At 46.8% G+C, this 27,538-nt stretch overlaps 2 protein-coding genes and 1 long non-coding RNA gene across 7 annotated transcripts; 1 reads left to right on the top strand and 2 right to left on the bottom strand.

The window, feature by feature from the left end:
• Positions 1-4,479: 4,479 nt before the first annotated feature.
• Tmem138 (transmembrane protein 138) lies at positions 4,480-13,816 on the bottom strand. 2 transcript variants are annotated; one of them, XM_059260812.1, is made up of 5 exons: positions 13,527-13,816; positions 11,743-11,994; positions 11,338-11,509; positions 5,477-5,552; positions 4,480-5,213 (listed from the first exon to the last, which is right to left on the bottom strand). In XM_059260812.1, exons 2-5 carry the CDS (start codon positions 11,868-11,870, stop codon positions 5,101-5,103), a joined length of 489 nt encoding a protein of 162 aa, XP_059116795.1. In that variant the 5' UTR covers positions 11,871-11,994; positions 13,527-13,816; the 3' UTR covers positions 4,480-5,100. The 2 variants fall into 2 exon arrangements, with proteins under 2 accessions (XP_059116795.1, XP_059116785.1); XM_059260802.1 differs by having other exon boundaries at positions 13,420-13,527.
• On the top strand, positions 13,586-24,259 carry LOC131909272 (lysosomal membrane ascorbate-dependent ferrireductase CYB561A3). Of its 4 annotated transcripts, none has more exons than XM_059260769.1 (6): positions 13,586-13,932; positions 18,646-18,844; positions 20,976-21,184; positions 21,830-21,984; positions 22,840-22,996; positions 24,142-24,259. In XM_059260769.1, exons 2-6 carry the CDS (start codon positions 18,661-18,663, stop codon positions 24,226-24,228), a joined length of 792 nt encoding a protein of 263 aa, XP_059116752.1. In that variant the 5' UTR covers positions 13,586-13,932; positions 18,646-18,660; the 3' UTR covers positions 24,229-24,259. The 4 variants fall into 4 exon arrangements, with proteins under 4 accessions (XP_059116752.1, XP_059116774.1, XP_059116758.1 ...); XM_059260791.1 differs by having other exon boundaries at positions 13,587-13,932; positions 23,554-24,258; XM_059260775.1 differs by having other exon boundaries at positions 13,591-13,701.
• Positions 23,247-27,316, bottom strand: LOC131909304 (uncharacterized). The gene is made up of 3 exons (XR_009378822.1): positions 26,571-27,316; positions 25,109-25,232; positions 23,247-23,859 (listed from the first exon to the last, which is right to left on the bottom strand). It is a non-coding gene; the product is annotated as an uncharacterized LOC131909304 (long non-coding RNA).
• Positions 27,317-27,538: the final 222 nt, after the last annotated feature.

Genomic DNA, 27,538 nt, shown 5'->3' with positions numbered 1-27,538 from the left:
GCAATAATAAAGGGGTCCAGTGACCCCCAAGGCTGAGTTGAGGTTTTAGTTTAAACAGAGGGCAAGAGGTCTGTCTAAGCAGTCCTGGTCAAAGTGTGGCCTGGTCCATCTTTCTCTGTTCCAGTGTCTTTCAAGGTTGTCTGACAAGTTGTCAAAACTGCTGAAATCTCTTCCTGGAAGGCAAGTGCCTTCTCTTGATTCATCCCTTCTCTTCCCTCTGCTTGAGTTCCTTAGGACATTTTAATTCTTCAGGATCCATTGTTTCAATAGCCCATGGGAAGGAACTGTCTCTCTTTAGAGCATCTCCTCTCCTGCCAGGAGAGCCACAAGCTTTATGAAAAGATTCAAAACCAGGCTATTCGCTCATCTTGCCTCTTTCTTTCCCTCACACAGAGGTATGATAAATGCAGAAGGTAGCTTTGTTAGCATTAAAGACCATTTGGTCCAGTTGGATGATTCAAGGCCAGCACCTTACACACTGTATCTGAATGCTCTGTGTCAGGCTGAGACCCAATATTTACCAGACTGGGACCCTATTGAGTCTCACTGCATCATTCAGTGTGGCCTAAAAGTCACTATGTAGACTGAGGTGGCCTTGAACTCACAGTAATCCTCCTGTCTCAGTCTTTCCCAACCCCCAGTGCACAAGTGGGTTGTGACCACAAGTGTGCACCATCATGTTCATCTGACATGGGAAGATTAAAGAGGGAGAGATGTGGGTGAATTCTCAGACTTCCCTACCGGAGGGTGCAAGAGTAGTGGTTCTTCTACACAGTTAAGGAAGCTGCTTGGCCTTATCTCTTGTGCCATTTGTGTGTGGTTCGTGTCTACAGAGCTAAGTAGACATCTCACGATCTTGTAAGTAGTGAGTTTTACATCAGGTTATCTTTCTTGAGATGGGACATTTAGGGTAAGGCCATGGGTCACTGGGTGTTAAGCTCTAGACGTTTCTATGAAGGCATTACAAGACACGGGTCAGGCTCCAAGTAGTTAGATAGGGTTTATTGTTATGGCACTTTCATTTTTATTTCCGGCATTTGTCTGTACATTCTGCCTATTTATCTATGAAGTTTTGTTTATTTTGTGTGAGTGTGTGAAAAGGGGTGGGGAAAGTGTGCCTATGCCTAGGTGCTTATGTGAAGGTCACAGGACAGCTTTTGGGGATCGGTTCTCTCCTTCTGACTTTTTTTTTTTTAATGTGTGTGCCTGTGTGAATTTATGTGCTATGTGCATGCATGTGCCTGTGGAGGCCAGAGAGCTCTCCCTGGAGCTGGAGTACATACAGATGTATGAGCCTCCTGATGTGGGTGCCAGGAACCATACCCAAATCCTCTGGAAGAGTACTTTTCTTTTTCTTTTTTTGGTTGGTTTTTCAAGACAGTGTTTCTCTGTGTAACAGCCCTAGCTGTCTTGGAACTAGCTCTGTAGACCAGGCTGGCCTTGAACTCACAGAGATCTGCCTGCCTCTGCCTCCTGAGTGCTGGGATTAAAGGCATGTGCCACCACTGCCCAGCCCTGAGTACTTGTTCTTAAACACTTAGCCATATCTCTACCTTGTTCTGAAGGCAGGATCTCTCCTGTTACTTCTGCCATTGAACTTTTAATAAAAGCTGCAATGTGACTCTCCGGTCTCTGCTTCCCATCCCCCATACTGGTTCTGGAATTATAGAACTCATCTGGCTTAAACCAAAACGTACTGGGGCTGGCTAGATGGCTTCGCAGCCAAGAGCACTGGCTGTTTTCCCAGAGGACCCAGGTTAGATTCCCTGCACACACATGGTAGTTTACAACTGTCTGTCACTCCAGTTCCAGGGAATCTGACACCCTCTCCTGGTTTCTGTGAGCAACAAGCTGCACATGGTACACAGACAGGCAAAATACACATAAAGTGAAATAATTAATTATTTTTAATTAAAAATTAAAAATTGTATTTTTATGTATACGGGTGTTTTGGTGCGTGTCTGTCTGTGCACCACTTGAGTGCATGGTGTCTGTGAAGGCTGGAAGAGGGCACTGGATCCCCTGGAACTTGAGTTACAGACACTGGTTGTGAGCCACCATGTGGGTGTTGAGAATTGAACCTGCTCCTCTGCAAGAGCACCAAGTGCTCTAACTGCTGAGCCATCTCTCCAGTACCCTTAGCTGGCTTTTTATGTGGATTCCAGGATTTAACTCAGGTCCCCAGACTTGTATAGCAAGCACTTTACCCACTGAACCACCTTCCCAGGCCCCCTTTTTTTTTTTTTGTGGGGGAAGAGGATTACTATGATGCCCAAGCTGGTCTCAAACCTAAAGCAGAAGTTAACAAACTTTGGCCTTACACCAAATCCAGACTATTTTTGTTTAGTTCTTAAGAAAAGTTTGGGCATTTTTAAGTGGCTTTTGACATTTTTGTAACCATCTCACAGGAGAGGAAATTTTTGTTTTGTTTTTGTTTTTTGAGACAGGGTTTCTCTGAGTTGCCCTGGCTGTCAAAGAACTAGCTCTGTAGCCCAGGCTGGCCTCAAACTCAGAGATCTGCCTGCCTCTGCCTCTTGAGTGCTGGGATTAAAGGTGTGCTCAGGAGAGGAATTTTAGAGGCATTTGTACTTTCAGACTATTCAAACAATGGAACTCAAAGAATCAAATTTCCCCCAGAAATCTCGTGCAGAGGGAAGGGAAGGGCTGGAGCCTGGAGCCACACAGAGGAGGCATTTGCCTCCCAGGAAGAGACTTCACACAGCTCTGGCAACTTGCCAGATTTCCTTCCTGGCAGGACAACTAGAGCAAGATAACTCAGAGCTCTGCCTGCCTCTGCCTCCCAACTGCTAGAATTAAAGGCTTGTGTTACCACTGCCCAGCTTATGTGTAGCCCAGGATGGCCTTGAACTCATGATCTTCCTGCCTCCGCTTGCTTCAGCAAATCCTGCCGGTATGCACCACCACAAGTGGCCATGTCCAATATGCTGAAGATGGACTTGGGGGGTTACTAAACCCCCTTTATTTGTCCTCTTTCAATGTGACTACATTGAATAATCTCATCTTCGCTTTTCACTATTACTTATCTTCTAAATTGGTGTACTGAGGATGGGTGGCTGAACCTAGATTGCTTATCAGAGCTGCCAGGGCCCAGGCTTCTACCCTCAAAATTTTGGTAAAACTTTTATATGAAAAAAAATCAAGAAGAGTATTTTGTGACATCTGCAAATAATAAAAAACCTGGAAGTTCAGTGTACACACTCGTTTTTCTAGAACACAGCTCTTTTTATTCAGGTACTGTAGCATCTGTGGCTTCTTTCCTGCTCCAGTGTCACAGTCCAGTGGTCCTCGGCATCGGTATTTGCTCCCTGGCCTTTCCAATGTGTTAGCCCTTGTGCTTCAACCTTCTGTATGTTCCTCACAGCTATGAGGTGTGGTCTGAGTGGTTAACAGTCTCTTCTTTGTCCTTTCCTGTACTCATTCTCCCTTTGGGTGCTGAGGATCAAACCCAGGGCCTTGCACATGCTATGCTCATGCTCTAGCACTGAGTTACACTCCCAGGCCTTTCCAAACCTTCCGCCTTCAAACTTTGTGCTGCTTCCTACTTTGACCTTGTTTTAGGCCACATGACTTGCTTTTACCAATGGGAATTGAAACAAAGGACTGACTTGTGAATGCAATGGGACATGTTCTCTCTTGCTCCTAGGCCACCATCATGTCCACAGAACCAGGATAGTCTGCTGATGGATGAGTCATAAGACCCACAGCCCAGTAGACTGTTATTCCTCCTGAGGTCATCATAGGTTAGCCAAGTTAAAGGTCCAAGATTATTATGGCTGACCACAGACTTGAGCAGTCTCAGCTGCAATCACCTGACCAGCCCAGATCAGCTGAACCCACCAGGTGCCAGCCAACTGCACAAGGATGTGTGCTACTGAGTTTGGGGATGGCTTGTTACATGTTACTCTAGCAACAGAAAGCAGCATATAGTCAGGCAGTGGTGGTGCACGCCTTTAAACCCAGCACTTGGGAGGCAGAGGCAGAGGCAGGCGGATCTTTGTGAGTTTGAAGCCAGCCTGGTCTATAGAGCTAGTGCCAGGATAGCCAACGCTACACAGAGAAACCTCCTGTCTCAAAACCTCCCCTCCCCCCAAAAAAAAGAAAGAAAGAAAGTAGCATAAAGATTCTAAAACTTTCCTTTGCCAAAGAGGCTCTAGAGCATTTTTTTTCCTCTCCTGAGGACAATTTTAGCTTCTAGTAAACACAGAATCTGAAGGAAGCACAGAAATCTGAAACTCCAGGGCTGGGGGCAGGCATGAGATCACACCTTGAATTTCCAAAGAGTACCAGAACTCTTTTGTTTGATGCAGTCTTCATATTATAGCCCAGTGTGCATCTGTATCTAGCTTATAGCCCAGTCTACCCCATGGGTCAAAGAGATGCTGAGGCTCTCTCACTTGGTATACCTCTTCACCATGAAGACACCTTAGACAGACAGATAGACTTTACCATTTATGGAAAAAAAAAAAAAGAATTCAATTTATTTCCTTTTAGAACCGTAAAAAAGTACTTTGGATATAAAATCTAAACGACTAAGGTGCGGTCAGTCAGGACATGCCCATCATTGTCTATAACCTTCAGCCACTCAGGTATGGTATCAGGAGAGCAGGAGGTGGCAACCTAAAAGGCTGAACCATACGCTTCAAAGAGTGGGAGCTCCAGAGCTGCAGAATCTTCAGGAAGGAGGAAGGGAAAGAGAAAGTGAGTAGTCCAGAGCAGGAAGAGAAGGAAGTGGACGGACTGAGGTAGGAGGCAAGACTGCACTTTGTTCTACAGTCTGGGGAAAACACTTTAATTTGGAATGGAAAAAGTCTTCCTTCTTTTTTGAGAAAGGTTCTCTCTCTCTAGGCTATCCTAGAACTCAATAGGTAGGCCCAGGGGGCCTCAAACTCACAACAGTTCTCCTGCCTCAGTTTCCAACCACACCTGGAGAGTCTTTGCTCTTGAAGGCTGAGCACAGCTGGCCCGAACATGTCCTAGGAAGTCCATGTTTCCTGGTGCCAAGGGCTGTCCTTCCCTGGAGAGCAGCCCAGGTGGCTTCTACCAGGAAGGAAAGGCATTCATCGACGGGACATGAAGTGGTCACCTTCGGACTTGCATGAACTCCTTCCGCAGCCACAGCGAGTCCTGGTAAAAGCGGGGGTCGCCCAGTCTCACAGCCGTCCGCTTGTAGAAGTAGCAGTAGAACACCGCAGCTGGGGACAAGAGCAGAGAAGAGCCTCAGGGGTGGTCCTCAGGGTCCCCTTCAGGGAAACCCAAGCCCAGCCAGCCCCGGCACTGCCCCAGGGCTTCTCGCTGTCTCCCAGAAAGAGCAGAGGGCAGCCCTTCCTCTTTCCTTTGAGTGTGGCTGTCCCAACCATCCCAGGCCATCCTGATGGAGCTGGGAAGCCAGGATCAAGGCTGTGCGGCCAGAGACACAGCAGGACGTGAGTGCACCTGAAGCCGCTCCAGTCCTCACCTAGTCTCTGGAATACAAACAGTGCTTGAAGTCCGTCCGTCCAAATGAAGCTGCTGGAGTTTTTCCATCGCAAGTTCTAAAGGAGACAGTACAAAGGAAAGGTTAAAGGTGACGTGAGGCTATTACATCTCCAACTTGCTTAGCTGCAGCAAAGTCACGTGGTTAAAAGTCATGCTAACCTCACTTCCTTTTCATAAGCTCAAAGTGTATTTCTCAAGGGAGCCTCAAACTCCTTCTTAAAAAATTTCTCATGGGGCTGGAAAGATGGTTAAGTGGTTAAGAGCACAGACCTAGGTTCAGTTCCTAGCACCTATATGATAGCTCACAACCTCCTATAACTCTAGTTCCAGGGGATCCAATGCTCTCTTCTGGCCTCTGTGGACACTAAGCATGCACATCATGCACTCATACACATTAGATAGATAGATAGATAGATAGATAGATAGATAGATAGATAGATAGATAGAAAGAATTTTTAGCTGGGCACAGTGGTACCTTTTAATCCCAGCACTTAGGGGGCAGAGGCAGGCAGTTTCTGTAAGTCTGAGGCTAGCCTGGCCTACATAGTGAGTTCCAGGCCAACCAGGATTATAGTAGTGTAGGGGTAGTTGTCGCAGGTAACTGCTAGGTACCTGCTCCTGCTCAGGGTATGGCCAAGACAGGCACCCCTTAAGACCAGAGATGTGTACATGCTCGCTTTCTCTTGGCTACTTTGTGATCCTGGATGCTGGATGCTGCACTGCAGACCAAGTCAGAGTTCTCCAGAGAACCGCGTTGGACTGCGCCTCACCTCTCTTGGATCCTGTAACTGACCCCTTTGCTTGCTATAAGTTTACCCAAAATAAACCACTTTTGACTATCAGATAAACTACATAGAATTGCCTCATTAATTTCCTCTACATAGTAGTGAGACCCTGTCTCAAAAATTGTTTTAATTAACAAAAATTTTATGTGTGTATGTGTGTGCCAGTGTGACAAAGTGTGCATGCACAGATAGAGGACAGCATATAGAAGTCAGTTCTCTCCTTCCATCACGTAGGTCCCAGAGATCAAAGCTTGGCAGCCAGTTCCTTTACCTGTTTAGCCATTTTACCAGCTCTTAGCTGCGCCCCTGCCCCTTTTTATTTTTTGCTTCAAAGAGATCTCCTCTAAGCTTGAAGACTGTGGTATTAATCTCCTTCCACTCTATTGCCTTTGTCAAGGAGAAGTGATCTCAGGAACTTCACTGCTCACTGTCCAGCCCTCAGGCTCAGGCTCAGCTCCTGGCAGATCACAGCTTTGGTGCATGTAGGCTCAGAGCTTAATCCCATCAACAGCCTGAATACAGGGCTGCAGGAAGTGGAGCACAGGCTCTGACAGAGGAAGCCCCTTGACCCTTGTACACTGCTCTGCTGCTTTCCTGTGAGCCCTGCTTCTTCTCTGAGGTAGCCCTGGGGCACCCATACAGTGGCTCCAATGAGAAGCAAAAAAGTAACTGGAGATCACGGTTCTGCTTTGTTTTGTTTGTAGTGCTGAGAACCAAGGCCAGGGTCTCCCAAATTCTGGGTAAGAGCTCTGCCCCCAGGGCCACATCCCTAACTCAAAGTCAGAGATTTTAATAAGTTTCATCAAATAGGCATATAAAAGACACATGAGCTATTTAAAAGGATAGACGAATTTGTAAAAACAGAAGAAATCTGGATAAGGGCCTGCAAGACCTCCCCAGAACCCACATAAATGCAAAAATGGAAGGAGAGAGAGGCTAGAGAAATAGCTCAATGGTTAAGAGCATTTGCTGCTCTTTTAGAGGACCAGAGTTCAGTTCCTAGCACCCACATTGGGTGTCTCACAACTGTCTGTAACTCCAGCTACAGATCAAACACCTCCTTCTGGAGCACCTGTACATACTCAGGCATACCCACATGCTCTGTAATAATCCTTTTGTACATTGTGAAAATGTGTTGCTCCCATTATTAATAAAAAGCTGATTGGCTGACAGGTAGGCAAGATTTTCCAGGCAGAGAGAATGCTGGGAAGAAGGAGGGTGGAGTCAGAGGAGTCGCCAGCTAGATGGAAAGGAAGCAGGGCATGCAGGAGAGGTAAAGGCCATGAAGCTTGGGGCAACACAGAAATTAATAGAAATGGGTTAATTTAAGTTGTAAGAGCTAGTTAGTAATAAGCCTGAGCTATTGGCCGAGCATTTAAAATAAACAATAAGTCTCTGAATGGTTATTTGGGAAGCAGCTGGCGAAACAGCTGATTGTGGTCCGATGAAAAACTCTGCCTACACACACACACACGTACTAACATAAACTTTCAAATTATATTGTTTTGTTTTGTTTTGTTTGTTTGTTTGTTTTTTGTTTTTGAGACAGGGTTTCTCTGTGTAGCTTTTGGAGCCTGTCCTGGAACTCACTTTGTAGACCAGGCTGGTCTCAAACTCACAGAGATTCACCTGCCTCTGCCTCCCAAGGCCAGGATTAAAGGCATGAGCCATCACCATCCAGCTCAAATCATATTCTTACAAAAGCAATCTGAAACCATGAGAACTGGATCTGATCTGGAGCCTACAGAAAAACTAAAGAGAAGCATCTTGGGGACTGAGTTTCCAGTGTAAAGATGGGGACTTGGCATCGGGCATTAAGGAAAGCAACACTCTTGGGTGGCTATTTCTCAGCAACACCCAATGCTGGTAATACTAACCATAGGACACTATCACCTAATACCCCTGTTAACACCCACCTACCCACACAGTGGATGACAAAACAGACTTGACTTCCTGTTTTAACCGTGGTAGGCCTATCAGGGACAAAGGTAAATTGACTGCTACAGATAGAAAAGTCCCTGGATTCTTGAAGACAGAAAGCTGGGCACAAGTGCCTTATGAGCTGTCACATGCTATATTCCAGCCCAGGACACCTTCATTTGCCCACCTTCTACCAGAGTTTCCAGAGGACAGGGACTTCTAGTTGGATTTTCTTTTGGCAGGACAGGGTTTGACCAAACCTATTGGAGCCCACTAGGTTTCCTAGTGGCTGTACCCAGCAGGACTGCATAAGAGGTTGATTGGACCACAGGCCTGGGTACCAGGTGACTGTAACTAGCAAGGGGGAGGTCTTTGGCTCCACCCCTTGGCATTGTTATAAATAGACCTTTGGAATAAAGTTCTGGGCCTATGGATGAGAATCCAGGCCCACCCAAGTCTATCCTGTGTTTTCTCTCTGTTCTCTCTCCTCACTATTTCTAACTAAGTCTCTTATCCCTCAATCCTCAAGAGTTCCTGGGGTAAATAAGTGTGGGGGCTGGTCTCCCACACAAACCCAGAGCACTGAGCCTTCCAGGTAAATGCCCTGCCACTGAACTATATTCCCTAGCCCTTACCATTTTCTTTCTGGTGTTCTGTGTTTGTTTGTTTGTTTGTTGTTGTTTAAAGATTTATTTATTATGTATACAGTATTCTGCCTGCATATATGCCTGTACACCAGAAGAGGGCACCAGATTTCATTACAGATGGTTGTGAGCCACCATGTGGGAATTGAACTCAGGACCTTTGGAAGAGCAGCCAGTGCTCTTAACCTCTGCATCACCTCTCTAGTCCCTCGTTGTTGTTTTTGGTTTTTGTTTTTTTTTTTTTTAAATCAAGCCTTTTGTATGTGTAGGATTTAATCAGATCAACAGTTTGAATGCATCTATCTCACATAGACTCCAGATCAGATCTGATTTTCATGGCTTCTGACTTCTGCATCCCTAATTCTTCCATCTCTTTGTGTATCTCATGTTTTTCATATACTTTTTTTAAAAGGGAGATTTATTTATTTATTTTTGACACAGGGTATAATACTATGTAGTTCTGGCTGGCCTGCAACTATCTTTGTAGACCAGGCTGGCCTCTAGCTTACAGAGATCTGCCTGCCTCTGCCTCCCAATTACTGGGATTAAAAGCATGTACTACCCATGTCTGGAAATTGGTTTACTTTTATTTATGTGTATGTGTGAGTGCTCTGTGTGTATATGTGTACCATGTATTTGCCAGTGCCATCAGAGGCCAGAGAGTTGGATCCCTTAGGATTGGGATTACAAGGGGTTGTGAACCATCTGATGTGGGTGCTAGAAGACAAATCCAGATCCTCTGCTAATGAAGACTATAGGGGTCCTGCCCCTGGATAGTCCTCTCCCAGTGTCTGGGAAGAATCTACAACCAGCTGATAATTTAATCTTTGACAATATGAAATGAATCTACATACACGATACTCCTTAGTCCATACACTTTATTCTTCTGAGTCAGTTCTCTCTCTACACAACTTCTATTCTGCTCTCATGCCTAGCTCCTTTCTTGCCTGATTTCTCTCTACATTTATCAACTGTCCCCTCTAAGTTCTATCTTAATTCTCTCATCTTAGTTCTGCCCTGTCTAGGTTCTCATCCATCTAGTTCTTTCCCATCTCAGCTCCTCTCCCATCTCCTTCTTTCTCATCTTGTTCTTCCTCATCTTGTTCTTCCCCATCTGGCTCTTCCTTATCTTCCATCTCATTCCTCTAGTACTCTCTTCTAGCCCTTCAATCTAGTTCTTCCCCATCTCAGTTCGTTTCTCTCCAGTTCTTACCCATCTAGTTCTTTCATTCTCTTTTCTCTTCTCCATCTAGTCCTTCTCTGAAAATAAAACTGCCCTTTTATCCCTTTGATCCTTATCTCTCCAAACTATCTCTGCTCCTGCCCTTTCTGGCAAGTGTGCTCAGTCGCTAGGTAACTTAACTAGGCAACTTCTGTAACAGCTAGATGTACCTGTACGTTGGAACACTTTAGTTCTGAGTTAATTGTTAAAGGTAGATCTAAAACTATAGATAAGACTTTGGAAAGGAGAAAGATAGCTTAATTAGCACATTTGTCAGGCCTTCTCAAACAGATAGTCTGGATGCTTAAGTCTGTTCTTAGAGAGTACAGAGGTATCTCCGATAAGATACTTTCGTCCATCCAGGGATGGTCCTAGCCAGATGCTGGTAATGATGATAATGACAGAAAGGCCTGAAATTAGGGATCCTGGCTGCGTTACTGCACAGAAGGTTATCTAAATATTCCTTTAGTAGCAGGGAAATGGTGCCCAGTGAATGATGGAAAAGCTACAATAGCACATGAGAAATTCATAGTAGGAAACAGCTAATAATCAAAAGCCAACATCACCAAGACTCCTTGAGCCTTAGCTTGACCTCTGGAAGGCCCTTGGCTTCTTCCAGGTATCATCTTGTCATAATCAGCTGAAGTCCTACTTCATATATTTTTGCGGCTTGCAGCCCTCTGCAAGAGCAGCAAATACTCGTAACCTCTGAGCCATCTCTCTAGCCCATCGTGTGCTCATTTTGGCCTCATGGTTCTGTGTTGGAAGAGTGGCTCAGCAAAGCTTGCTTCTGAACTTACATGTAGCCCAGGCTGAACTTGCCACAGCCTTCAGAGAACTAAGACTACAGGTATACACTACCACATTTTGCTTTTTTTCCCCTTCTTGAGACAGAGTTTTACACTATAGCCCAGGCTGGCCTGGAACTTAACTGTGCAGCTCAGAATGGCCTTGAATTTGTGGTAATCCTCCTGCCTTGGCCTGCTGGGTACTACTAGAATTACATGTTTTAGCCCCCATGCCCAGCTATTTCTAGCTCTTTAAAGATGTGAAAGGGCCAGTGACAGCTCAGTGGTTGTGGGCATTTGCTACCAGGCCTGATGACCTCAGTTCAACCCCTAGAACCTACATGATGGAAGAGAACTGACTCCCACAAGTTATTCTTTGGCACCTACACCTCTATCCACCTATACATGAACACGACACAATAACTATATATAATTTTTAAAGATTAAATATGAATTAAAGAATTCAGAGCTTTCATTCTTACCATGACCCAGACATGAAGGGAGATGCTGAGAGCCAGGTATACAGCGGTCAGAATGATGGTCCCTTTGAACTTGTGGAATAAGAGGTTGACCAGGCCAGCCTGGAAGACGAAGGTGTTGAAGAACATGAGGAAAATTATGATGATGTTGAAGAGGATTGCAATATCCTGGATGCTGTAGACACATAAAACAGTAGAGCCAAGGCGGGTTATGTGAGGACTTAAGAGATAGCCCTAAGGTCTAAGGGACACCATGAGATTTGTTTTTCTCTGTAATATAGTCACCCCAAACCCCCAGACAGCACAGACTTCTGGACACACTAATGACTTTAAAAATGCTCAACTGTGACTATCAAGAGCCTTCAAACTGTTTGGATTCAGTGTTTCAGGCATGTCTCCTATACTCACATGAAGAGCACCAGCTGGATGACAGGAGCCATTCGGAGTAGCTCCGAGAAGGAATTAACAAACAGGTCATAGGACAGCAGCAGGAACTGCAGGGAGAGCACCAGGCTGTAGTTGCTGGTTTGGAGCATCTTCTATCTGCTTTTTGGGACTCCCGAGTGCACATTCCACAGTTCTGGTTCTCTGCCAGGTACTTGCGGGAAGATGTCTAGTTTTTCCAAATCAGAGCTGTTTCCCAGGCTCTAAAGCAAGGACCTGTTTGTAGGGGGAGAGAATCAAGAAAGGAAGGAGGAAGGACAGGGAAGGCAATATTAGAAGCCTAGTAGTCAATATTTACTGAGCATCAGTATGCAAAACACCAAGAAGACAAAAACCCAACTAAAGCCAGGTATGATGGCACACACGTGTAATCACAATATTCAGGAGCCAGAAACAGGAGGGTTGAGAGTTTGAGGCCAGCCTGGGTTAGGAGAGCCAAGCCTCTTCTCCAAACAAAACAAGACAAAATCAACCAAGCCCATCCTGACTCTGCCCCACTGCACTTCAACTTGTCATTTTTTCTAGAGACTAATAACATCAGACTTTTCTCCATGCCTGGATCCTTTTAAATGCACAGCTCTTTTCTCTTTCTTTCTTTCTTTCTTTCTTTCTTTCTTTCTTTCTTTCTTCCTTCCTTCCTTCCTTTCTTTTACCTAGATCTTGCCATGTAGCCCCAGATGGTCTTGAATTCTTGATCCTCCTGCCTCAGCTTCCTGGGTGCTTGTTTTACAGGAGTGCACCACCATTCCTGACAAAGGCACAAGTCTAACCAATAATATTTAGGGGAACTACAGAGAAGTGGCAGCCTGGTCATGCAGTAGTAGTAATAGTAGTAATAAATCCTTACATGCAACACTCTAAGGACTGTTCCCATCACAGTTATTATTTAAATCTTACCATAACCACATAAGGTAGAAGGTACTTTTATTTTTCCCAATTCATAGATGAGAAAACCGAGGCCCAGCAAGGTAAACTAATTTGACCAACGTGGTATTCTGATGGAGGCACTGTACGGCCAGCCTATTTCCTAACTGATAAGAGCGATATCTAAGTAGGTGGAGGATACCGTCTCATAGCAATGGGCAGTGTCAGACAGAAAGCTGAGAGGACACAGTGCTTTCCTAGAAGAGATTACTAAGGTTATGACAGAAACACAGAAGCACGTGTAAGGGAGCATATTTATAACCTTACTTAATCCCCGGACTTGAAAAGCAGGCATTTTAGTGTATATAACACCCGTTTTGCAGAGGTTCAGAGGGGGTCCAGGCCCTGTCCACCTCCCGCGGTGGAGAAGCTCCATATTATTGGATATATGAATGTAGCTTCTCTGGGCTTGAGTTTTCACACTTATAATCTCTCTCCTAGGTACCTGCGCCAGGATAATCTTGTTGACCAAGAGAATTTTCTTTAATCCTCACAACAATCTTCATGGTAGGAAAGAATTGTCCCCTGGCTATAGGCAGGGGCACACGATTAGAGTTCAAGTCATTTTCTCCAGATCGCAAATGAGTAAGGGCCAAACGCACCACTTCGCGAGGCTCCATCGAGGGTCACTGTGAGCATCCCTTAGATAGAAACACCCCTCGCTCTAGCTACGCGCACGATCACCCTCACCCTGCAGTTTAACGCGGTTTTCCTTACCCTTCCCAAGCCTCCCGCAGACCGTGATGCCTCGGCCAAAAGCTCACAGCAAAAGCAACAAAAAAATTCTGACTCCCGGCCACTCTCGGCTCATCATCTACACTCACCTCAAAGAACCAACGTCGGTTGTCATGGGGACTGGGTCTCTGCTTCCGGAAGCCGACTTTAAATTCCGGAAGTAGATGGCTAATTGACCGCCATGTTTGGGCCTTCGCTCTCCTGGGCCTGCCCTCTGCCCGTTCCTCCCATCCCACCTCGTGAGGGTGGGCCCCAGGAGAGAGGGTGTTAAACCCAGCATTTCTCCTTCCTCAGGATGGGGGTGGGGTTAGAGACAAGGCAAACAGGACGCAGTGCTCCTAGGAATCCGGACAGAAACTGCCCTGGAAACGCGCCCCTTAGCACGCAGACTTCATTTCCCAGAAGCCCTAGCGTACCAGCTGACATGCCCGAGCCTATAAAAGCTCAGGCAGCGCCCTCTGTAGCGAATCCCGCGGACTGCAGGCTTGCCGGAAAGTGAGTGTTTCAACCTCCTGGAGGAGCCTGGGGAGTGGCAGCTCCCGCGCTTGGCAGCGACCGGCGGGTCGCCGAGACCTGGCTCCGAGTTGTCGCACTGTGTAGTTAGGGGTGAGAAAGAGCCCGGGCTGGGAGAGCCCGGACACGGGTTCTAGTGGTGGTTCCGCTGCTTCCTTGCTTCGCGCTGTCATAACCCGGCATTCAGCCTGCTTTTCCTTTTAAGAATTGGACACTTTTCCGTTCCCCTTCCATACTGCAGGTGGTGTTTGTAGAGGCTTCGACGCTTTTCAGAAGGAAGGCATCTTATCTAAAACTTGCTAGGACCAAGCGGACCATAGGGGTCAGCATCATACTCCTTATGTCTTAATAGATCTGACCGTCCGAAGGACGAAGGAGCAGTCCGTGAGCACTTGTGCTAAAGTGGACTTTATTCACACTCCTGAGTTGAATATTATAGGTCGCTCACTCTCGAGTCCTGCAATTTGGAGGAGCTGCCTTTGGAAATGAGTTCTGGGAACTGAGGACAGGACCTGGATGCCCGTACCAGGCTTACCACTTGCCTTGACCAGATCTCTGCCCTTTGGATTCCAACTTTGCTTTTGAGTTGTAAGATATGGGTTAATAGGATTTGAACTCTAAATCTAGTTTCCAGGATTCTTTTTTTTTTTTTTTTTTTTTGGTTTTTCGAGACAGGGTTTCTCTGTGTAGCTTTGCGCCTTTCCTGGGACTCACTTGGTAGCCCAGGCTGGCCTCGAACTCACAGAAATCCGCCTGCCTCTGCCTCCCGAGTGCTGGGATTAAAGGCGTGCGCCACCACTGCCCGGCTGTTTCCAGGATTCTTAATTAATGTTCCTCCGCCTTTGATGAGAGAGCAGCAAGCTCTGCCCCTTGGTCTGAAAGTTACTGTGTCAGGAGTACAGCCTTTTCCTGAGAGGAAGGGCTGAGTGGAAGATTCATTTCTTACCCCTGGGACTGATTCCGGTTTAGCTCAGCCTATGAAAATCCTTTAGCCAGATAATTGAGGAAAACATTACATAGAGATAAAGATTAGGTACACTTCTTAAACCAGGATAGGCCCACAGCTAACCCCCGAGTGGCTTTTCCACATCTAAACTATTGGGGGTGGGGGACTGTATTCTGTGAAATGTGAAAATCGTATGAAACTTAGACATCAGTATCCATAAAGTGTTAATGAGGCACAGTCGTGTTCATTTGTGAGGATACTCTTCTTGGCTGCTCTGGTATTACACAAGCCCAGAATGAATGACACAATTGTGGCAGAGATTTTATAAGCTCTCTAGAGCCTAAAGAGTTTGCTGGCTGCCCTCCTGAGGATGGGGCTTGGTAGAGTGAGGGCAGGAGACTCAGCTGTGGTGAGCATGTCTTGAAATCTTAGTCCAAACTTCTCTCTTAGTACAAATGCTCTTGGTCTCAGCATTTGCATGTGTTCTTTCCTTTGCTGTTGCTATTTTAGGAAAGAGAAGGCTTATTTGTGAATTGTAGACAGCAATATAACTTTCCTGCCTTCCGCCACAAAACTGTCTCAATCATCTGTTCTAAGTCTGCTACAAAGTGGTAATCCAGAATTTGTAAGGGGATGCAGTCCCTTTTGAATTTTTTTTTGCCTTCCCTTTTCTTTTTTTCCTCAAATATTTTGGGGTGTGTGTGTGTGTGTGTGTGTGTGTGAATGTCACATGTGTGTAGGTGCCTGCAGAGTCTAGAAGTAGGTGTTTGGTCCCTTGGAGCTGTGGATGCTGGGAACTCGGCTCTGGTGCTCTACAAAACCAATATGCACTCTTAACTACTGAGCCTTCTCTTCTTATACCCACCCCTGCCTTCTTTGTTTGTTTTTTGTTTTCTGGAGCTAGGTTCTTATATAGCCTAGACTAGCCTCAACTATATATATGTAGCTGAAGATGACCTAGAACTTCTGGTTCTTCTGCTTTCTACCTCTGGAATGCTGGGATTATAGGTATGAACCACCACTCCCAGTTTTAACTTTCCATATAGAAAATATGTGGAGTTTATTACAAGGTAAAGTAGGGGCACCTTCAAGGGATGAAGTAAACAGTGTAAAGAAAGAACATTTTTTTTAAGAACACATTCTCAAGGGGGACCATTGTCTCCTTTTGTCTTTTGTAAAAAAAAAAATCAATAAACTGCAGAAATCAATATTGTCAGATGCCTGGAGCATTTCACTGGAAGATGGAGGTTGTGCTAGGCAGACACTTGATAATCCCAAGCCTCTTTTGCTCTTGCATGAATCAAGGAAGCAGCTCTGAGGCTGGGTAACAAATCCCTGGACCCAGTAGCTCAGTCATGAAACTTGTTTGTTCCTTAGCCCTCATCCCTTTCTCAGAGATTGCTAGTAATGTGGGCCACCTTGTGAGAGACCAGCATCTGCTGCTGGTTGGATGAATAGCTGGCATGGTGTGAGATGAAGTTCAAGGCTACTGAGAGGCCTGGGCAGGCCTGGGGACCATGAGCTTCAGGTTTTTGTTTGTTGGGGGAGCTGGTACTCACTATGTTGCTCAGGCAAGTGTTGAACTCCTGTACTCAAATGATCCTCCTTATTCAGCCTCTCAAGTAGCTAGTGGCACAGGTACCACCTTGCCTAGCTAGCTTTAGGTTTGGTTAGTGGTTAGGATAAAATCCTATGATAGGAACTGAAGAGAAGGCTCTGTGGTTAAGTATGCTTGCTGCTCTTGCACAGGACCTGAATTTTGTTTCCAGCACCCAAGTTGGTGGGTCCACAACTGACTGTAACTCTTAACTCCAGAGAATCCAACACCCTTTTTCTGGCTTTCTGGCTTCTATGGATGCCTGGACACACACATCACATAGCATTCTGTCTCTGTCTCTGTCTCTCTCTCAAATCCTATGATAGTAATAAATGTGAAGTTATAATACTTGACTCTCAATAAGGTCCTTACATTTTTTTTGTCTTGAGCTTATAACCTATGGATAAGGAAAAAGGGTTTGAAGCTCCTGTGGACTTGCTGGGTCCTGGTGCTAGATACTTAGTACGTCTGGGCTTTAATTCTTCATGTATAGGGTTGGGATAGTCCTCACAGGGTTATCAAGAGGAGTAAGTGGGACCGTGGGCCAGTTTCTAGTGATCGTAGCTGGTGTTCAATTACTGGTTTTTATTGCCATGCTTTTCTTTTAGGGTGTTTTCCTCAGGGTACTCAGACTGTGAAATCAGAGATCAGGCAGCCTTTTGCTGGGTCGAAGGGTGAGGATTTGGGTATTGTCCCGCCTTGGGCATTATTGGCTGTTCTTTCTATTACATGGTCCAGAGAGGTGGCCCTCAATACCATAAGGCCACATTATTACCTTCTTGGTGTGAGCCCTGGAGATAGACTGGGTCATATATTTACTGGAAGCAGGGCTGAGCCCTGTGTCTTTGCCCACTTGCTTGGCTTTTTTTTTTTTTTTTTTTTTTTTAGTGTATATATGGCACTGGGAATCTATCTCATGACTTGCTTATGCTAAACAAGCCCCTGTCACTGAGCTATGAATATAGCCCCTTGCCTAGTTTTTAAGAATAACTGCTTGTGACATAAATATTCACCAGAGAAAGCCTGAAAGCTGAGTTAGTTCCTGGTAGAAATCTAAAAATAATCACTTTCTAGACCATGAGTTCTTGCTTCCTCTTTTCTCCTCTGGACTTTCCCCTGAAAAGAGAAAGCAGAAGTAAGTCTCAGGTGTAGAACAGCCAAGGGGTGCCCTCAGTTCAAGGAGAGGAGTGGAGGGTTCTGGTGTCAAGGCCTGGCCCCGTGGAGTTCATCTTCTGTAAGGAAGACCATTTTATACAGAAGTGGAAGCACATAGAGCCTTTTCACAGGTGACATAATGCTAGGGACCGAGCATCCCCAGCTAAAAGTCTGGCAGATTCTGAAACTTCAAACTTTTTTTTTGAGCCGGGTGGTGGTGGCACATGCCTTTAATCCCAGCACTTGGGAGGCAGAAGCAGGCAGATCTCTGAGCTTGAGGCCAGTCTGGTCTACAGAGCAAGTTCCAGGACAGCCAGGGCTACACAGAGAAACCCTGTCCTGAAAAAAAATTTTATATATATATGTTTTTCCTGCATATATGATGTTTGTGTAACACATGCATGTCTGTCCATGGAAACTAGAAGAAGGCATTAGATCCCCTGGAACTGGAGTTACAGATTGTTTGGAGCCACCATGTGGGTGTTGGGAATTGAACCTGGGTCTATAAGAGCAGCCAGGGATCTTATCTGCTGAGCCACTTCTGCAGCCCCCACACCCAGTCATTTTGTTGAAGATGTACCCACGCTTGAATGTGTTTCCTTCCATTAGATTGTGGTTTTGCTGCCTTATGTTGGAACCCAGGGCCTGGGAATTTGAGATCTAGGCATTTAGGGTTTTGATTTGTCTCTTTACTGGGTTGGGTATGGCAGTCATGTTTTACCTTCTAGTTCTGTGTGGGGAGGCCATTCAGTACCAAGGATGTGAGCCCAGAGCCTTTTCATATCACTAGAGCCCCATACTTGGTCTGTGCCCCCAGGTGCAGGGGTGGGTCATCACTCATTGTGAGCTGACCTCAACACTGAGACCACCTGGGGACAGGGGAACCGAAGCAAAAGATTCCATACCACAGGCAGAAAGGGAGGTCAGTATTACTTCCTTTAGCTGTTGTGTGGGTTTACCATGGTTAGCCAGGACATGTGACTTGTGCTTCTTCTAGGAGTTGTTGATCAGAATGGCTTCAGGACGTTTTTACCTGTCCTGCATGCTGCTGGGGTCCCTGGGATCACTGTGCATCCTCTTCACCACCTACTGGATGCAGTACTGGCGTGGCGGCTTTGCCTGGGATGGCAGCGTGCACATGTTCAACTGGCACCCAGTGCTCATGGTCTCTGGCATGGTGGTACTCTATGGAGCTGGTGAGTAATGTGTTCACAGTGTGAGGGGCATGAGAGAGCCTAAGCCTGAGCAGGGCAGCACTTACCCTCGTCAAGAATGGTATTTTGGGGGGTTGAGTTTGAGGCTATCATGGCAGGGTATTTTGGGTTGTTCCTGGGACCAGCTATCATTAGGGAGAAGAAGTGGAAAGTGTAGGGACAGCTTCACAGATGATCAGAGACAGGGTCAGCGAAACTTTCTGTAAGGGACCGGCCATAATTTTTTCAGGCTTTGTAATATGTATTGCAGTTACTCAGCTCTGCCATTGTATCATGGGAACAGCCATGGAAAGCACATAAAACACACGAGTGTAACTGTGTCCCGATAAACGGTTGTTCCCAGAAGTAGGCAGCAGGCTGGATTTGGCTTGGTGCTGCACTTTGGCTCCTGCTCTAGAGAACAAGAAGTTGAAGCCTCTTGTGTTACAGTGGAGTCCAGGATCCATCTTTGCCCCATGCATTCGAATCTGTATCTTGTAACATGGGAAATGAACCCAGTCGTAGGATGGGAATGATGATAGCATTGGCAAAAGCTGCTTACCATGTATATGTCACACATTATCCTCCCTGGTTCTTGACTTTTTCTTAGGATGTGTATTGTAGTGTGCATATGCATGTGCACATGTGTGTATGTGTGTGAAGGCTATAGGACAAACTTGGGTATCAACCATTATTAAGCACCTTGCACCTTTACATTTTTCTTTTTCTGTTTTTAATTTTTTTTTTTTTTGGTTTTTCCAGACAGAGTTTCTCTGTGTAGCTTTGTGCCATTCCTGGATCTCGCTCTGTAGACCAGGCTGGCCTCGAACTCACAGAGATCCGCCTGCCTCTGTCTCCCGAGTGCTGGGATTAAAGGCGTGCGCCACCACCGCCAAACATCCACTTTGTTCTTAGAGCAAGTTCGTGAGGTGGGCCCTGTAGTCATCTCCATTTACAGAAGAGGAAGGAAACGGACTTAGAAAGAAGCCAAACACTTAAGAAACAGATGCTAGGTTTGGACCTCTATGCCCGAGCTCTTTAGATTTTTACTTTTTGCTTTTTGTGGTGTTGGGAGTGGAACTGAACCCAGGGCTGTCCACATGATAGGCAGGTGCTTAGATGCACCGTCAGCCTTCATGCCTGGGTTCTTTTCCTTTTTTCCCCTAAGACACGGAGATCTGCCTGCCTCTGCCTCCTAAGTGCTGGGATTAAAGGCAAGTGCCAGCACCACCTAGCTGTGCCTAGATTCATACGTAATCAACCTTGCCTGTATGGATGCAGTGTGATGAGACCATGGAGAGACAGTGCGTTATCAGCCCACAAAGCTGCATTCAGGATTGAGACTACTTCCATGTTAACCGGCCCTTCTTGTCTTAGTTCCTGGCCACCTGCCTCCCACAAATGATGGGAAGGTGACAGGTGCTGAGCAGTCTTAGTTAGGGTTTCTATTACTGTGATACAACAGCATGACCAAAAGCAACTTGTGGAGGAAAGGGTTTGTTTCACCTTACACTTTTAGTCCTGCATGAAGAGAAGTCAGGACAGGAACTGAAGCAGAAGCCGTGGAGGGAAGCGGCTTCCTGGGTTGCACCTCATGGCTTGTCCACCCTGCTTGCTTTCTTTCTTAATCTTTTTAGTTTTCATTTTTATGTATATGGTTATTTTGCCTGCATGTATGTCTGTGCACTATGTGTATTCAGTGCCTACAGAGGCCAGAAGAGGGTGTGGATCCTTCTAGGACTGGAGTTACAGATGGCTGTGAACTGTCCTCTAGGTGCTGGGGATTGAACTCAGGTCCTGTAGAAGAGCAACCAGTGCTGTTAACCAATGATCCATCTCTCTGTCTATGCTGTCTTATACCATCTCAGACCACCAGCCCAGGGATGGTATTACCTCTGGAGAGCTTGATAAAGAAAATACCCTACCGACTTGCCCGTAGGCAATCTGATGAGGGGGGATTTCTCAATTGAGATTCTCTGTTCTCAGATAACTAGCTTGTGTCAAGTTGACAAGAAACCAACCAGGACAGGGGTTGATGTCCTGACACTCACTTCTTCCTGTTGAGAGGCTGTGTGGGGCAACACCAGGGGGTGAGGGTGATGTGGCCAAGCCCTGGGACCCTTCTCTCCTGCAGCCTCGCTGGTGTACCGCCTGCCCTGGTCGTGGGTGGGGCCCAAACTGCCCTGGAAAGTTCTCCATGCGGCACTGCACCTGCTGGCCTTCACCTTCACTGTTTTGGGGTTGGTTGCCGTCTTTCGGTTCCACAGCCATTCAAAAATCACACACCTCTACTCCCTGCATAGCTGGCTGGGCATCACCACCGTCATCCTCTTCGCCTTCCAGGTAGGTGCCCTCTGCCCTCTCCTTTTGAGTCCCTTTGGGCACCATGGGCTCTGGGTGTGGCTTACTAGCCCTAGCTCCAAATATTCGTTCTGCCCTTGCCTGGAGAGGGCCTCATATCCTGTAGACTCAGCTATTTAAGTGGCCGTGAGAGTTGGCGCTCCTACTCCTTTCTTGTTCCTTACACCTCTTACACTGCCCATCTGTCCTCCCGACTCTGTCAACCCACATGGCATGCTGACTCAATGCCCCTCTTTTCTGCTTTCTCCACTCTTCCCTCTGAACCAAGGCAGTGCTAAAAATGATTTCAGTATTCCAATGCCAGTCCTTTGCTGGAATTGTTCATGAACCAGGACTGGCAGGAATTCAATGCTAACAAAGAGGACTAGGTTTATTGAGTGTATTACTGCAAGGCCTTCACACACAAGTTGCTAGATGTTTTCACACACTTACTTGTGTAATAGAAATGGGCAGATCACAGTGAGGCATGGTGTGTGGTTGGGGCTGTGCATGGTGGGAATGTTTGAGTCAAAAAAAAAGAAGGGCCAGAGAACAGTGGCCAGCAGGAGTGACAGCTGTGATATGGGGGGTAGGTGGGAGAGTGGTAGATGGGTACAACTGTAGTCAACTATTCCCTTGTGTCCACAGTGGTCCATGGGCTTTGCCATCTTTCTCCTGCCCTGGGCATCTCAGTGGCTGCGAAGCCTCCTGAAACCTGTGCACGTCTTCTTCGGAGCCTGCATCCTTTCCCTATCCATCACATCTGTTATTTCCGGCATCAATGAGAAGCTGTTCTTTGTTTTGTAAGTTCTAAGGGGCCTCTAACACTAAGGCATATGGAAGGGAGTAGGGGCTTCAGGAGATGCATCCTATAACCACAGGACTCAGCTAGCAGACGCCAGCCTCTGGGCTTGAGTCCATTCTGATCTCATGGAAGGTGACAGTCTTTAGGTTGAAATTGGTAACCTGACAATACTTACTGAGCATCAAGTGATATAGCACCTACTGTTTGTCAAAACTGCTCAAAGCACCTCACCTTTAATCCTCTTAAGCACCTACAACATCTGTTCCTGTTGTCACAGAGTGTAATGAGCTAGCCATGGTGGTGCCTGCCTTTAAAACTAGCAAGCACCACAGTGGGTCAGATCTCTGTGAGTTCAAGGCCAGCTTGGTCTGTATAGTGAGTTCAAGCCAGGCAGGTCTCCACTATGAGACTTTGTTAAAAAAAAATGTGTAGTGAGGCACAGAGTAACTTACCTAAGAGCACACAGCCAGTAAATGGCAGAAGTGGGAACTGAGTTAGGCAGTCTGCCTCCAGAGCCTGTCTGTCTGTCTGTCTCATCACTGTTGCACTGGGTTCTGACGCAGTGTGGTAAAGTGAACAGCAAAGGAGATTGGAAATCAGCCCTGGATTTAGATCGTGGTTGTCATATGTACTAATTATGTAAATGTGGGCAAGTTCATTTCACTAGGATCCTCATTTTCTCATGGGTAAAGCATTACAAAGTTCCTGCCTACCATTATGGTAGGGACTTAGGAAGTATATTAATTCCGGGTCATAGGAATCCAGTCTCCTGCTAGGCAAAAAACCAACCAACCAACCAAACAAAAAAGTTAGAACATTCTCTCAAAGGTCCATATTATTTTGTCATTTTCAGGAAAAATGTCACCAAGCCCTACTCCAGCCTGCCTAGTGAGGCAGTCTTTGCCAACAGCACCGGGCTCTTGGTGGTGGCTTTTGGTCTACTGGTTCTCTATGTTCTTCTGGCTTCACCATGGAAGCGTCCAGACCCAGGAGCTCTGACTGACAGACAGGTATGGTTACTTGTCTCCCATTCTAGGTGGGGTAAGACCACATCTAGAGAAGGGCCCAGGAAGGACTTGCAGCTTGCTGAGAAGACTGACCCTGTAGCCTGGTGGGAAGCCAAGCAGTTTGAAGGTGGAGATTGAGTGGCAGACGGGGACTCTGGCATCAGTGCAGCCAGGCCTGGGAGGGACTTCCTAGGCTTCCCCTCCCCTGCAAGAGTCCTTGGCTTTGTGAGATGACCCATGCGTGCATGCGTGGGCTTGAGCCTGGTGGAGTTCTGCTAGCTCTGTGGCTAGACTAGTGGGACGGGCGCTCAGCGACACATCAGGTGCTGAGGGCAGGGCTTGCCTGTTCTTGGCCACTGAGGCTTCTCGCAGATGTGGGAAGCTGTGCTGTGAACCAGTCTCGGGGACTGGGGGGCTTCCCTGAAGATCTGGTGGCTTGGCTGGGTTCCCCCTGCAGGGTGAGGGTCTGTCTGAGCAGCTCAGGCCTGGTGAAGCTCCTGAAGTTCAGGGGCTCTTTCACGGTCACGTCTCTAATCCCTGTGCATCTTCCTTCTTTCCAGCCCCTGTTGCATGACAGGGAGTAAAGCGGGCAGGGCTCCCGGGAGCAGTCGGCCGTGCAGTCTCTGCTCCCTCAGAAGCTCTTCTGTACTTGGGGCTCCTGGCTGGTTTCAGCAACAAACTTCTCTTGGGCCAGAGACCAAGCTTGCTACACCAGTTCTGGGCTCGCTTTCTCCAGCCATTTGCTGTCCATCTGCTTTTCTTGATGGCTTTGACTTGTTGGCATTTTTTCAAGGGCCTCCTTGCCTTAGTCATTCATGTCTCTTGTGCTGGTGTGCAGAATTTGGGCTGCTTTCTCCTCACCACTCCTAGGGATGTGGTAGAAACCAAAGCTGAGGCCCAAATGTAGTCCATACATGCAAGATATAAAGTCTGCTCTCTGTGGGAGCATTTGTCTCCGTTAGGCAGGCTTCCTCTGCTCTATCTTGGATGTGCATTTGGGTGGGCAGAGCCGTTGGGAGATAACCAATGGGACAGTAGCAGCAGGAGAAGGCTCTGCAGTAGTCAGGTACCGGTCCCTCTGAGCTGCTCTGTTCACTTTGGGGCGCTGTGTTGCGTGTATTGTGACCATGTGGCTCCCCCTCTTCTAGTTGCTGCTTCAACTGCTGCCTGGATCCCGCCCTTTCCCTGTGACTTACATGCCTGCCCCCCTCAGGCAACCCTATGAGCCCTGGTAAACTGTTCTCCCAAGAACAGGCAGCCTGACCCTAGTGATGGGTAACAGAGGTTTCGGTGGCCTTCCTTTCTGTCCCCTTGTGGGTATGTATGGGCTTTCCTGGCTCCTCTAGTCACGCTCTTCCCTGACAAGGCCCAGCCCACTATGAAACTGAAACCAGCATTATGAAGCAATTTGCTGGACAGAGTCCTGGGAGCCACTGCTGCCTTCAGAGGTGTTCCTTGTCAAGTACTGGGTGCTTCTGTCCCCACCCCCCATCCCCACCAAGGCCACCCAGCCTCCCTCCGTGGTATGCCAGAGTGTGTGCTTTGATCTTCCCCTGAAGAGAAACTGGGTAGAGGGAGGAGTCTTGCCCCTCTCCTTTGTATTGGCCTGTGGCGCTTCATACCTTCTCAGATCAGACGGCCAGGTCCCCACTGCAGACCACTGTACTTAGCAGACCCGTAGGAGGAGTCGAGTTCCTGCACTCTCTGCAGATAGTGATCAGGCTGAACTTCAGCCCTGCTGCCAGAGGTTGGCAGGAGGCCTGGCATGGACTTCCTGACCAAATGAAGCCTGCACACCATTGCTATCACTGCTGGGCACATTGGACATGACCACCTCCCCTGGTTTTCTACTTCATGAATCTGATTTTTATTAAATGTGTTTTTAAACATTAAAGGTGTCTTCTTTTGTTCAGACAAGTCTTAAATAAAACCACTCATTTCTCATACTTTGGGAGGTTAGAAGTCCAAGGTGAAGGTGACAACACGGTCTGATGAGGGCCACTCCCCACCACCTTCGTACTGTGGCTTCCCAAGTCGTTCCCATGCTCTTATAAATAAATGTATCCCATTCAGAAGGGTCCCACCCTCACCCCTAATCACTTACAAAGGCCCTACCTCTTTTTTTGTTGTTTTTTTAAATCTGGTTTTCTGGTGTGGGTGTTCATGCTGATCCGTGGAAAGAAATACAGAGCCTTTTCTAGCTGCAGGGTGGATTTGTCTCTATGACTGAACTGCTGTGCTGAGTAAAGGGCCATTTATTGTTATAGAGTTCACACTTTTAGCAAGTCAATTCCATATATCAAAGTCTTCATCTAAGCCCCCAACCCCCACCCCGAGAGGGACAATGCCAAGTGTAAATTCTCAATAAAGAGTACCACAGTGAGCTGGCAGTGGTGGCACGCGCCGTTTAATCCCAGCACTCGGGAGGCAGAGCCAGGTGGATCTCTGTGAGTTTGAGGCCAGCCTGGGCTACAGAGCGAGATCCAGGACAGGTACCAAAACTACACAGAAACCCTGTCTCGGAAAAAAAAAAAAAAAAAAAAAAAAAAAACCAACAATACCACAGTGTTCTGGGTTGTTCTTAAACTAAGTTTGCATGGGCTTTGATCCCCTTGGAAAACTCTCAGATAAGACTTCAAACAGAAGGTACCAGAGACAGGAGGTAGCAGTCACAAAATGCAGATCAAAGCTAGGTGCTAACACTCCAGAGTCAAACCAGGAATAGCTATGTGGGAATTCTCCCCACATTTTTTTTTTTTTTTTTTTTAAGACAGTGTCTCACTATGGAGCCCTGGCTGTCCTGGAACTTGCTATGTAGACCAAGCTGGCCTCAAACTCACAGAGATCCTCCTGCCTCTGCCTCCTGGAGTGCTCAGACTAAAGGGTATGCCACCAGGCTAGGCTCAAGGCCCCACCTCTTAATTCCATCACATTAGGAATAAAAGTTTTAAGCATAGGAGTTCTGTTGAAACACAGAAGTCTTCTTTGCTGACATGACAATATTGAGTTTTGGCACTTTACAAAGGTCTCAGGACAGGCTTGACCCTGACAGATACAGAGAAGGGGCAACCAGAAATCCATGGTTGTATTTTTTCGAATTGCATGCTACTTAAATTTGTGTGGGTGTCCTTCATAGTGAATGGCTTTAGGACACACACTCCTTTCATTAGGAAAGGGGTGTTCCCTGCCTTAAAGTCTGGAAAACAAGACTCAAAAAGGAGTGGAGGTGGACAGGAAGTGGGGTGACCTGCTGCTGTCACTCTGCTGGGTGATGGCAGAGTTGGGATCCACAAGTCCTTGTTTGAGGCCAACCTTTTCCTCTCTGCTGGGCACATGTATCTGTGCATGCTGACGGCCAGATCTGTTGCCAGGGCCTTCTGATGGAGCAGACTGGCAGAAGACCCCAGGCCCAGAGGCCAGAGTCCCAGTGCCTAATCAGAGCACAGATGATGAGGTCCCTTTCTTAGGATGACTATGGGTGGTGACACAGTAGGAGGGGAGTGTGCCTGACACCAATGCTAACACTGTTCTGGTGACAGCACTAGAACACCAGACTGCCCAGGATCCTAATCCTCACCTGAGTCTTCACATCCTTGTGAGATGGTTACCGTTCTGGAAAAAAAACAAACTTGTTTTGTGTATGTAGGCACGCTCATGCCACAGCACATGTGGAGGCCAAAAGACAACTTTACCTCCTGCCACCTAATGGGATCTGGTGATCAAATTCAAGTTGTTAGGCCTTCAGACTACTACCCACTGAGCCATCTTGTGGGCCTGAGATGGTTATCATTGAATTTTACAGATCTCAACTGGCCAAATGTGGGCATGAGTTCCCATAGCTGACTTAAAGCAGAACCAGCCTTTACATGGATATGACCTGCCAGGGCCTTCAATCACCTCTCTACAGTGAGGGTGTCATGCCTGGCGTGAACTGTGTGTGCTGTCTCAGCACACATCAGGCTTTCCACTGGTCAAGGTATAGGCAATGATTGCTCTAGAGCAGTGGGTCGTGATCCCTTTGGGAAACTTCTCACTCCAAAAATATTTACATTATGATTCAGAACAGCAGAATTAGAGTTATGAAGTAGCAATGAAAATAATTTTACGGTTGGGGTCACCACAATATGAGGAACTACATGAAAGGGTTGCAGCATTAAGAAGGTTGAGAACCGGGGGCTGGAGAGATGGCTCCGAGGTTAAGAGCACTGACTGCTCTTCCAGAGGTCCTGAGTTCAATTCCCAGACCCACATGGTGGCTCACAACCATCTGTAATGAGATCTGGCACCCTCTCCTGTACACATAATAAATAAATAAATCTTTAAAAAAAAAAAAAAAAAGGTTGAGAACCACTGCTCTAGAGAGATCTTGGGGCTGGTATGACTGCAGCTTCTCAACTATCCCAGAGCCTCAAAACACAGCAAATACATTTCTTTCTGGGGACCCAATGCCCATGTAATTTCTGAAGAATCGATAGCTGATCTGGTGCAGAGAAGAGCCTTTGTGCCAATTTCACGTGCACTGGTATGGTGTGTGCTAGGACCGGA

The sequence above is a fragment of the Peromyscus eremicus genome, chromosome 1, assembly GCF_949786415.1.
Source record: "Peromyscus eremicus chromosome 1, PerEre_H2_v1, whole genome shotgun sequence".
Classification (NCBI taxonomy): Eukaryota; Metazoa; Chordata; class Mammalia; order Rodentia; family Cricetidae; genus Peromyscus; species Peromyscus eremicus.
Note: the sequence above shows the minus strand (reverse complement) of the source record. Positions and strands in the feature narration are given on the sequence as shown.